Source organism: Ursus maritimus, unplaced genomic scaffold, assembly GCF_017311325.1.
Source record: "Ursus maritimus isolate PB19 unplaced genomic scaffold, ASM1731132v1 scaffold_24, whole genome shotgun sequence".
Classification (NCBI taxonomy): Eukaryota; Metazoa; Chordata; class Mammalia; order Carnivora; family Ursidae; genus Ursus; species Ursus maritimus.
The window spans coordinates 7,047,435-7,058,854 of NW_024424897.1; the positions used below are offsets into that span (position 1 = coordinate 7,047,435).

At 52.4% G+C, this 11,420-nt stretch overlaps 1 protein-coding gene across 2 annotated transcripts; it reads right to left on the reverse strand.

Annotated features, from left to right (window-relative positions):
* Positions 1 to 4,834: 4,834 nt before the first annotated feature.
* RPL38 (ribosomal protein L38) lies at positions 4,835 to 9,976 on the reverse strand. Of its 2 annotated transcripts, none has more exons than XM_040640308.1 (5): positions 9,909 to 9,976; positions 9,657 to 9,695; positions 9,458 to 9,518; positions 6,360 to 6,482; positions 4,835 to 4,903 (listed from the first exon to the last, which is right to left on the reverse strand). In XM_040640308.1, the coding sequence occupies exons 2-5, from the start codon at positions 9,657 to 9,659 to the stop codon at positions 4,878 to 4,880; spliced, it is 213 nt and encodes a 70-aa protein (XP_040496242.1). In that variant the 5' UTR covers positions 9,660 to 9,695; positions 9,909 to 9,976; the 3' UTR covers positions 4,835 to 4,877. The 2 variants fall into 2 exon arrangements, with proteins under 2 accessions (XP_040496242.1, XP_040496241.1); XM_040640307.1 differs by having other exon boundaries at positions 9,849 to 9,950.
* Between the last annotated feature and the right edge of the window lie 1,444 nt (positions 9,977 to 11,420).

An 11,420-nucleotide genomic window follows, 5' to 3' on the forward strand; every position in this document is an offset into this window, starting at 1 on the left:
CCGCCCCGCCCCTCCCGGGCCGGACCCCCGCCCTGGGCGCGCCCTCGCGCTGCAGCGGGTCGTGCTCGGGAACCCGCAGGTTTTTCCTGCTCTGGGTTCTGCCTCGGCCCCGCGCGCGAAAGAGATGGAAGAAGCGAGAAGTGCCCCCAAACGCCCCTGTTTCTTCACAGCCGTCTCTAGGTCCCCGGGCTTCAAGTTACTCATCAAATCAGGATGTAGGCTGTCAATAGTTCTCTTGTCCCGCGAGCAGGGCAGTCCTAGCGCGAGAGGCGAGGCGGCCATTCCTAGGGCTTAGGGTTTAAGCTCACAGTTTGGGGACGGCAGGGATCAACAATCTGCCCCAGGGTCACTAGTTCTAAATTCACTCTCAATCATTTATTGAGCACCCACTGTGTAAACCACGTGGACTCAGAGCAGTAAGACGCGGTTCTGCCCTGAGAGCGCCCAGCCGATCTGTCCGAACAGCTAACTGACGCTGCTTTGGAAGGGCTGGGGACTGAGAAAAGCAGTTCGGTTCTGCCTGGCAGTCGGCACGGGGCAGGCCTCCCGGAGGAAGGGACCCTCGAGCTGACCAGAGGCGGAGGGTACGAGAGCACTGGGAGCGTCCGGAAAGGCGGACGTCTCGGGGAGACACAAGCCTGCCCACAGCGCACATTTACTGAGCACCTCCTACGTGCCGAGCACTGAACAGAGCAGGTGCTAATAGCAGCAGACACAGAACGGTGCAAACGGCTGTCTTAGAAGGGGCTTTGGAGAAAAGCAAAAGCAGAGCAGGGTCAGCGGACCAGGATGCCCTTGCGGGCAGTGGTTGATCCGATAAAGCCTCGTGGACACCTGGCCCTGAGTATGCTGAGCACTCATAGAGGCCCCAGGCCTGAAAAGACTGGTTTTCGGAACTGCAAACAGCAAGGTGTGACCGGGGGCCAGGACAGGGCTGGCAAGGAGAGGTGAGGCTTGAGGCAAGTGCAAGGTCAAGGTAAAGGGCCACCTGAGGTTTAAGGGGGAATGGAGGATTAGGGGTCCTGGTGGATCAGACTGGAGTTGGACACAGTCTAGGGGTGGTCACAAGAGGGGGCAGAGGCATGGGTGACAAAGGGGACTCCAGAGAAACTCCTGAGTTTCCAGCTTGGGGAGCTGGGAGCCATGCCCTGAAAACGTGGCTGCCAGAGGGGGGTGGACCACAGACGTCCCTACCATGACTGCTATCAGAGGTCCAGGGGCCAGGAGAGGGAGTCCCATCCTGTGGTCAGGGTCCCAGTTCTCCAGGCCTGACTGTGGCCATCTCATCTGCGCCTGCCCAAAGCAGAGGCGCCGAGGGGGGCACAGAAGGCCAAAGACTGCTCCTTTTCTCGTAGGGGTTTCCATTAATTCAACAAACTTTGACAGAGCATCTTCTCCGTTCTAGGGAATACAGTGACCAATAAAACACCCGCGCTCCTGTCTGCACGGGGTCTAGAGTTTAGTAGGGGAGAAGAGGCAGCTTTTACCCCAGTGATGAGCCGCAAACCCTGTTCAGTGCTTTCAAGAGTCTGGTGTTGGTGGGGGGTGGGGGCATGCTACTGGGGGTGACCTGGGCAAGGGTTCTGAGCAGAGAGAGAGTACATGCAATCGCGGACCGGGCCCCAGGTGGGAGTGTAAGGGTGTAGAAGGGGAATCGAGTAAGTACAGCACCGTGGTGGGGGCCAGACTGGCAAAGGAGAGACTGGCAAACTGCAGGGATGGAGAGCAGAGCAGAGGCTGATTGGCCCCCAGGGGTGGGGTGGTGCAAGAGGGAGCTTTCCCAGGTGATGAAACATTGATTGCAGTGGTGTTCATACAACTGGAAATATTTGTCAAAATTCATAAAATTGTACACCAAGAAGGATGAATTTCACTCTAAGTTTTGCCTTAATAAGCCTTACTTTATTTTTTTAAAAAAGATTGTATTTATTTTATAAAGAGAGAGAAAGGGTGTAGGGGCAGAGTGAGAGGGAAAGGAAAACTCACACAGACTCCCTATGTGGGGCTTGATCTCAGGACCCCGAGATGATGACCCCAGCTGAAACCAAGAGTCAGATGTGACTGAGCCATCCAGGCTTATTTTAAAACAAATTATTTAAAAAAAAAAAAGGAGGGGCAGGGTGGTGGGAGATAGGGAAGGGCCATTTCACACATGGCCTGGTGAGGATTTTGGTCTTTGAGGCGGGCCCTGCTGCCTGCAGAGGAAAATTGACCTGAAGCAAGGTCCTGGGGCCCTTGGCACGCAGGCTCTGACAACTGGCATGAGGACACAGCCTGGCACCCCCTTGATGGGCCCTGCTTGGTGCCACATGCATGGTCCCCCCCCCCATCCCTCTCCAGTCGATAGCACAGAAGGCTCCCGCTGTTGATTCTGCCTCCTGAACACCGGAAGTTTGGGGATTTGGCATTCCTCTAGAAGATTAGAGTCACAACAGTGAGTGTCAGTGCTCCAGGGGAGAAGGGAGGGCAAGATCCCAGAGATCCCAAGTGGGACGGTCTACGGGGGGTGGGGGTGGGGTGGGGGTGGGTGGGGGTGTCTTACCCTGGGGATTGACCTTGAACCTGGTCAGGGGAGTTCTGTGAGAGCTGGGGCTCAGCCCCAGAGAGGGAGGTGGGGGCAAGCGGCAGGCCTGCACACAGGCCTCAAGACTACAAAAGCTCACCCTCAGGGCCAGCGCAGCGGCCACCCAGCAGTGAACACCCAAACCTGCTCTGCCAGTCTGGACCCAGCTAGACAGCGATCCCCAGCTAGACAGCTTCTTCCCCAGAGGCCTGCTGACCTGGGCAGGAGAGCCTGCAGAGCAAAGGAGCAGAACAGGAACAGGAGACCCCCCCACCCCGGGGGCTCTTTAGGGGAGCTGAAGTGAGAAGAGCCCTCCTGCCCATTCCAAACCAGCAAGTGCAGCGCATGCCTCCCGCTCTGCCGGTGGCAGGAACGGGCTCACCCAAGCCGACAGGCGGACCTCAGCAAAGCAGGGGTTGGCCCTGGCCACCCGAGGGCTTAACACATACCTAGGCCTCCAACCAACTTCATCAGAATCTCTGCCATCAGCCTGGGCCACCATGGCGAATTTTGAACAAGCGTCCCAAATGGCTCCAAGGCACAGGCTGGGGCTGGGAACCGTGGCCTGAAAGGGCGCCTTCTTTAAGCGCACGGAGGCCAGACAAATGCCCGCGGGGTTTGTCTCCTAGGAGCTGGGTCCTGTCTCTGCACAATGTGCTGGGACAAAGGGAGCCCAATGGACAAGCCCTCCCTCTTCCTGGGAATCTTGAGCCCCCAGAGAATGGGGAAGACTGGAAGCCCCGAAGGTGCTCCATCTTGGGTTGGTCGCGGAGCGCCCGTGGACCCGTCCTGGAAGAAACCCCTGCTGCTCACGACTGGATTCGAACTCCCTTACAGCCTTACAATTTCTATAGGAAAAAATCCAACTAAATGAATTCAGGCACTAGGCTCCTGGGGAGTGGATTCTACCCAGTAAACCATTTCTAGACCCGCACTGGGGGCTGCTCACTCGTACTGTGGCGCCACCTTGTGGCCCGTCCTGACATGACCCCCATTCATCTCAAAAAATTGCCGGGTGCCAGGAACGCAACCAAACCTTTACTCTTAGCTCTTTCACTCCGATGATAAGACCACTGAAGCATCAATACGCTTATGGGGAATGTGCCATAACCATATGGAAACTCAGGCCATGTTGGGAAAGGCAGTCTCGCGGACCCCACTCAGCCTAAGAACCTGCCTTGCACACAGGATCCCAACACAACTGGTACCTGATCTGCATGTGGAGGCAGCTTTCTCTGCTTGAACAGTGTGCGTCATGACACTTGCCCAACCCCGCGATCTATCCTCGGAGGGGAGGGGATTCTAGGAAGCTGATTGCCCTGGTCCCGCGCAGGGCGACACCTGCTGGCCATGGGGCACCACTGCCTGCCATTAGAGCTGATCTCGGGGTCTCTTCTCTGTAAGCACTGTCCCATCCCTGCTTGACTTTCCCATGGGGACTCTATAGGCAGAGGTCTCCAGTTCTTCCCAGGGGCTGGTACCAGCGAGCACACGGTGCTCCACAGTGAGGTAATCTCTCAAGAGCATGTTAGCTGGCAGGGGGTAGAGCTGCACTTAATCCCCAAGGAGTTGGGGCTGGCTGGGACCTGAGGGGCCACACTCACACCCCCATCCCTGTGAACTCCATGTCCACGCCACTGTCCTGAAGCCTAGGGTCAGATCTCTGGCAGGAACCCAGGCTTCTCCCCCTACTGTCAACTGGATTTATCAACAGACTGGTCTCTCAGTCCCAGGATCTTGTTTCCTGTTGCCTGGAGAGCTTGGCCCATTTTGCTGGGCTAACACTCACCTGCTCATCACACCCCCAGTTCTCAAGCTCCACTTTACCCTGAGCAGCACTCACGAACCAAGCATCTCAGTCTGAATAAAAAGCCTCCGGTCTACTCCTCAAGGAATTCTTCCTCATGGTGGCTCTCAAAGCAGCTCTGTCTGGAGGATGGGGAGGCTCAGCCTGTCGCTATTTCCAAGAAGCTGATCAACTCCACCTTGTAACTACCATTTCCATCATCAGGAAGCTCACTCTACCTGAATGACTTAAATCCCACGAGGGCATACTGGCTTACTTCCGCAAGTATCTGCCTCCTGGTGTGTTTCCATCTTTTTATTTTCAAACTCAGGCTAAAAAAAGGATGGTTTTATTTGTGCACTGAGATCACAGCCGAAGATCAGGGATGCAAGTAAGTAGCAACCAGGACCCCCAGCCTATTCCCAGCAGAAGCCACGACCAAGTAGTATTTCCCTTCCCACCCGCAAAGACAAAGGACATTTAAAAAATTTTTAAAACTTTAATATAGTTCAAATCAGCGGGCCAGGTTCACTTCAGCTCCTTCACTGCCAAACCTAGAGGAAAAGAGACACAAAGTCAGCCGCCCAGAACATACATTTTTATTCAGTTACTCTTGCTTGTCTGGCTTTTGTACTTAAGCTAAAGAGGGTTAAAAAAAAAACAGAAACAACTCAGAAATTAAGCCATGGTGGTTTTGCTTAAAGTATTAAGTCAATCAGGGTTGTGAGATTGAGCCCCATGTCAGGCTCAGCACTGAGTGTGGAATCTGCTTAAGATTCTCTCTCTTGGGACACCTGGGTGACTCATTCGGCTAAGTGTCTGCCTTCGGCTCAGGTCATGATCCCAGGGTCCTGGGATCAAGCCCAGCATTGGGCCCCCTGCTCAGCAGGGAGTCTGCTTCTCCCTCTCCCGCTGCTTATGCTCTGTCAAATAAATAAAAATAAAACCTTAAAAAAAACCTCTCCTCCTTACATGCCCAATCTCTAAAGAAATAAAGATAAAAAAAAAATTAAGTCCGTGTTAGCGGCGCCTGGGTGGCACAGTCGGTTAAACACCCAACTCTTAGGTTTCCGCTCAGGTTGTGATCTCAGGGTCGTGACACTGAGTCCCATGTGCGGCTCCGAGCTCAGCGAAGTCTGCTTAGGACTCTCTCTCTTAAAATGATTAAATCTTAAATAAATAAATAAATAAATAAACTTAAAAAAAAAAAATTAAGTTAGCTTGATAGTTAAAAAAAACAACAACAAAAAGCATTCCCCTTTCTCAGCCTTCATGAAGAGGTCTCAAGAAGTTCTCATCATGTCTGGGGCGCCTGGGTGGCACAGCGGTTAAGCGTCTGCCTTCGGCTCAGGGCGTGATCCCGGCGTTATGGGATCGAGCCCCACATCAGGCTCTTCAGCTATGAGCCTGCTTCTTCCTCTCCCGCTCCCCTTGCTTGTGTTCCCTCTCTCGCTGGCTGTCTCTATCTCTGTCAAATAAATAAATAAAATCTTTAAAAAAAAAAAAAAAAAAAAAAAAGAAGTTCTCATCATGTCAAGCCGCACTGGTGAACTTTCCAGTGTGAAGGGGCAGCCTTTGAGAGCACCCTGCCTCTGGGCCACCCCCCACCCCAGCCCCCACCAGGATGGGCCTTCAGCCTCACTTATGCTCATGGTCTATTTGGTTTTCTGACCTTCAAACATGGGCATCAGTACCAGCACCCAGCTCGTAGGGTTGTGGGGAGAAGGAAGCATTAGCCACAGAGTTAAACGTTAGCTATTACTATTCTGTGTTAGAAAAGCATGGATGGGAGGAAACGAACTGTTCTCTGGCCAGGGAAACTACTTCTGGAACGGGAGGGACTGAGAATCCCAACTATTCATCCCTTGCACCACCGCCTGTAAGAGCAGATACTTCGACAAGCCACAAAATGGGACTTTCCTAAATCTGGGGACAACTCAAGAAATGAGATGGCGACATAGACATTGTCCACATTTCAGGCTGGCCCCTCAGGACCCCAGGCTCGCTCACCCGGGGGCAGGGACTGCTTCAGTTTCTCTGCCTTCTCCTTGTCCGTGATGACCAAGGTGTAAAGGTATCTGCTGCACCGAACTTTAAACTTCACATTGTCCTTGTTTTTCTTGATCTTGACGGCTACCGGAGAGACCAGAATTCGGAATTAAATTGTATCACAGAAGAGATGTCACGCAGTTCACCTGCTTTTTATTTATGCAAAAAAGCGGCACTTTTGGCCGCAACCACAGTTGCAGGGACTACGCTTACCTCCCTGTACCGTCCCCTCTGCATAAACAGAAAACCAGAGACTTCAATGTTTAAAAAGTGTCGGAAACCTCATTTCCCTTATATTAATATGCCAGAGCCTAGGACTTAATCTTAACTGGTTCACACATAAAAACACAGGTTATCTGATACACGCAACACATCGCAGAACATTCTGTAACCACCTTATTTTTGAAAGGGAAAAAATTAGCTCATCAAATAAGGAGATGGATTATCTGCTGGGATCAAGAACGTTCCACCTCTCTACTTCTAGGAATCCGTTCTCTGCCCCCAGGGCAATGGTAACCGCTTCCTCCAGGAGGCGGTCCCTGGCCTCGCCCCCGGGGTTATGCGCGAAAGCTTTTCCTTCAATTTATGAAACCCATTTTCCAGGCTTTTTCCTCTGGCCCAATTCTATCTCAGGACCACAGCTCAGCCAAGAGGCGCCGCAAGCGTCGCTCAGGCTCAGCAGGGCAGGACTGGGGGTTTTGCTGGTGGCCGGCAAGCATCAGTGCATTTCCATGGAGCACACGCTCTTTCCCGAAAGTAAGTCATTTCATGTATCCATCAAAACACCTCATTCTAACTTCAAAAAGAGCTCAGACACTCCTAAGAATTCATTATTATAAACTCACTGAAGTGCCCATCACGAATCAGGTGGCCGGGGCTGCACACGGGCTCTAGCGTCTCAGCCCGCGCGCCTGAGCACACACGCACTCGGCAGACCCGGAGGCAGGGCGAGAGTCACTAGGACTTACAACCCTCAACTCCAGCTCTGCCAGTAACTGCTGAAGAAACGAGGCACGTCACGGGAAGCAGCACCCGAGCCTGCCCAAGGCAACGGCTGCCTCAGCTTAGGTTTTAATAAATTCAGCAAACTGGGTCTTCATTCAAACCAACCTATTTTGCTATCTTAACGTTCCCCTTAAAGCGAAGTATGCTGCAGTGCCCCTAGCAGGTGCCCTACGCCTATAAATTATGCTGAACAATCGTAAGACTCGTGGAGCTGTTTATCCAACACTGGCATACTGTGCAGTACTTGCACGTAAGGGCATACTCGCCAAAGAACCAAGAGTATCTGACACCAGTGTTCAGGGCAACAGGATTCGAAACAGCCGAAAGGTAGAAACACCCAAACGCCCACTGCTGGATGAACAAACTGGCAGAGTCACACAATGGATTATTTGGCCTTAAAAAGGAAATTCTGACAAACGCTACCACATGGGTGAACCTCGAAGACACTGTGCTGAAAGAAGCCAGTCCCACCGGGACAAACACTGCTGATTTCATTTACAGGAAGTTTCTGGAGCAGTCACATCAGTAAAGGAAACAGAATGGCGGAAGCCAGGATTGGAGGGAGAGAATGGCAGGTTAGTGTTCTTGGGTGTAGTTTCAGTTTTGCAAGATCCCAAGTTCAGAAAATGCCAAGTCAACATTCCCAGGGCCAGCGAACTGTACACTTAAAAACAATGTTTTGTTATGCATATTTGTAATTAAAAATATTTTTAAAAAGTTTGCTCAACAAACCCTGAACACTGTGTCCAGGGGACCACAGTGTCTAAAACCAGCCTTCTGACTTCCAACGCAAACGAATCTGGTGGACTGGGCGCCATTTCTTCAGGGTACTCAGGATTCTGAAGGATCCTCTGATGTGAGCCTTGCACCAATCCCGTGGCACAGACGCTATTACGACCCCCACAACGGACGGAAAAGGCAGTCTCGTGTTTTAGCGTCATGTCTGTTGAGGATGGCCACCTCCTGACAGAGCTAGGATTTGAACCAGGCAGTGACGTCAAATTCCCTGCCCTGAACGCTAATGGTCACGTTAACCTCTTTATGGCACGACAGTATAGCAAGTGTCACCAGTGGTCCCCAGAAGCACTGGACAGGGCAGACACTCCTCCCTGTTCCCACAGATGGCCACCATTTCAAACAGTCCCAGAGAATCAAAGACCACAGGGACACAAACAGGACCTTTCCTTCCCCTGGGAACCCACTAAAATGTTCTTCCCCGAGCTCCCACCATTTCATCCTTCCACTGACAGAGCATTAGAACCTTGGCCATCTCAATCCGTCAGCAGAACACAGCTCTGCTTTCACAAATGATCTGATGTTCTCTTGAGGACACATCTCTGAGTGGAAAAGGAAACTCTATGGAGTATTTGATGAGGCAGAAAAATGAGGACTCTGGACTCCCCCCCACACCCCAGTATGAATTCAAGATCTACCCTGTGGGAAGCACGAGCCCCCACACTTCCCTCAGCTATAACAAGGGATACCAGCAGGACACCCTCTCACATGGGGTACACCCGTGGGAGCACCAGGGGCTGGCACTTCACCCACGGAGAGCTTGCTGTTGTAGGCTTCTGATGCAGCCTTCCCTTTTCCTTATTTACGGGCGGAAACTAACTCCTACATGTAAAAAAGGCAGAGGACTTCCTATAGCCCACTGTGCAGGGCCTGGACTCAGGCAGCAGTGGGCCCAGAACCCAACATGGGGCACCAAGGTCAGGGTTCTGAGACCTGCATTTCCAGACTTCCACCTGGTTAAGAACTCTGCTCGGAACAAATACCTCTCCTGAACTAAGAATGGTTTTTAAAATGCTCACAATTAGCCAAAGAAGGGAACACAATGACCAACACAATCTTCCTTCTGAGAAACAGAATAAAATTCCTGCTCCCCGGCAGCCACGCATCCACTTTAAGAGCCTCCCTTGGTCTGACACCCGGGGGACCAACGCTCCAGGGGACAGTCTAGGGAGGGATCAGGGGAAGGTTCAGGGGAGGGACCGCTCCACGCGCACGCGACCGTCATCACTCACTCTTGCACGTTCAGAGCAACCACTTACATTTGGCGTCCTTTCGCCTGGCCGTGAGCAGAAAGTCCTTGATTTCCTCGATTTTGCGAGGCTGCAACACAAAGTTGTGTTCATGAGCTGCACTGACACGCTTTTTCTGGCCATGACTTGACCACCGCCACCAGCCCCTCCCCTGCAAAAGCACTCCTGCCCCCCCCTCCCAGAAGGCCCCAGCAGGAGTCATACTCACCATGGCTACGAGGAGCGCAGGGGAGCGCGCGGCCGGCACCTGCGGAAAAGACCGATGTTGGTGTCAGCGGGGCGCGGGGAGCGCGACGACCCTCGCTTCTCCTCCCCACCCTCCCCCCGAAATGCCCACTCCATCGCCCTCCATCCTCCTTTCCCGCACCCTCGGTCCACACCCAAGGGCCCCAGATCTCACCCAATCGTGGATTACCCCGGATTACCCCTCAGTGCCCCGTTTAGCGCCCGAAACACTCACAGCAAGCGGCAAGAAGGGAGGAGAGAAAAGAACGAAACTTCCGTTTCCGGGCAGTTAAATCCGCCCCCGAAGGCAACTAGGTACGGTGTCTGCAAAGGGTCAAGAATTACAGAGGCGTTCGTCCTGCCCATTGCAGCACCTCTGCCCTCTCCTGGCCCAGATTAATAGTGCCGATCAGGAATAAAATCGGCCTCCCTCCTCCCTCCACTCTTTTCCTTCCCCATCCCCAACCCCCACCTGGGCTTTGCTAGGCTGTATCTCAGATCCAGTTTAAAGACCGAATACTTATTATCTACTGCTTTTTTTAGATATGTGCATGGAGCATCTACGCAGAGATTTTCCCATTTAAATAAAGGGACCCTCCTATGTACATGTTAGAGCCTCTTTGGAGGGGTTTCTCACATTTCCTTCTGATCGCCTTTTCCGCGGACATCTCATCTGTCATGAGCAAGACCCTCTTTTCCACTTAATGGAGCTTTTCCGCTTCCTCTTCCTTCCAATTCCTTTAAGAACTGGTGCACATAGGGTAAATTAATACTTCCAATAGCTGACATTTATGGAGCACTTACATGGGACACCTCTGATCTTTAGGTGCACCTGGGAGAAGTGGCTCTTGTTGTTACCCCAGTTTTACCGGTGGAGGAGAATGAAGGCTTGTCCTTTCGGGGAGAGGTGAAGCCGGGACTTGAACCCACAGAGGCCGGGCTGATTTGAAGCCCAGGCTCCTGGCCTCTGCTTTAGGAGTCTGTGCACCAGTGACAGGCTGGCAGCTCTGGGAAGGCAGCGATTCCTTTGCCCCTTTGGTTCCTGCCAGTTCCACCCCGTGCCTGACATTGCTTTCTCCGGAGGCTTTTACCCTCAGCTCTCACACAGCGTCTTTTCAGGCAGGCTCTGGGAAAGCTGAGGTTATCGATTTTATTTTTATCTTCCACTTTTATTCTATTTTCAACCTCTCTACAAATGTCTACATTTTATTATATTTGTTTCCCCCAAATTTAATAACTGCACAACAGAATGTGATTGCCTTGTGTTTATTATTACAGAGTGTCCCCCCGCCCAAGAGATAGCACTTCACCGTGAACTTTACTTTGAACTCACTCCCCCCATCCTTCCTTGCTGCCCTCTCTTCCCTTAGAGGAGCCCAGCTCAAGCATCTTCCTCGGAGTACTGGGGACTCAGGGAGGGATAAGCCGACAGTCCTTGCCCCGGGGAGATCCCAAAGTGCTCCAGCTGTGAAGGGAACCTTTTAAAAGAAGCCAAACTGTGTGTGTGTTAACTACAGAGGGATCTGGGTATTAACAGTAGGAAATGTGAATTGGTAGGAGCCTCACTTTAGGTTGTCTGAAGGTCGGGGTCCAGTCCGGGAATCATGGGAGCCTTAGCTCTGACCTGGGAAAAACATCCCCAAATTCCTCAGCCTGACTTTGCCAGCCCTCCTCCATCCCAGGCCATGACTTCTGGTCTTTGGTCCCCCATGGCTCAACCACAAGCAACCACCCTTTCAGCCCAACC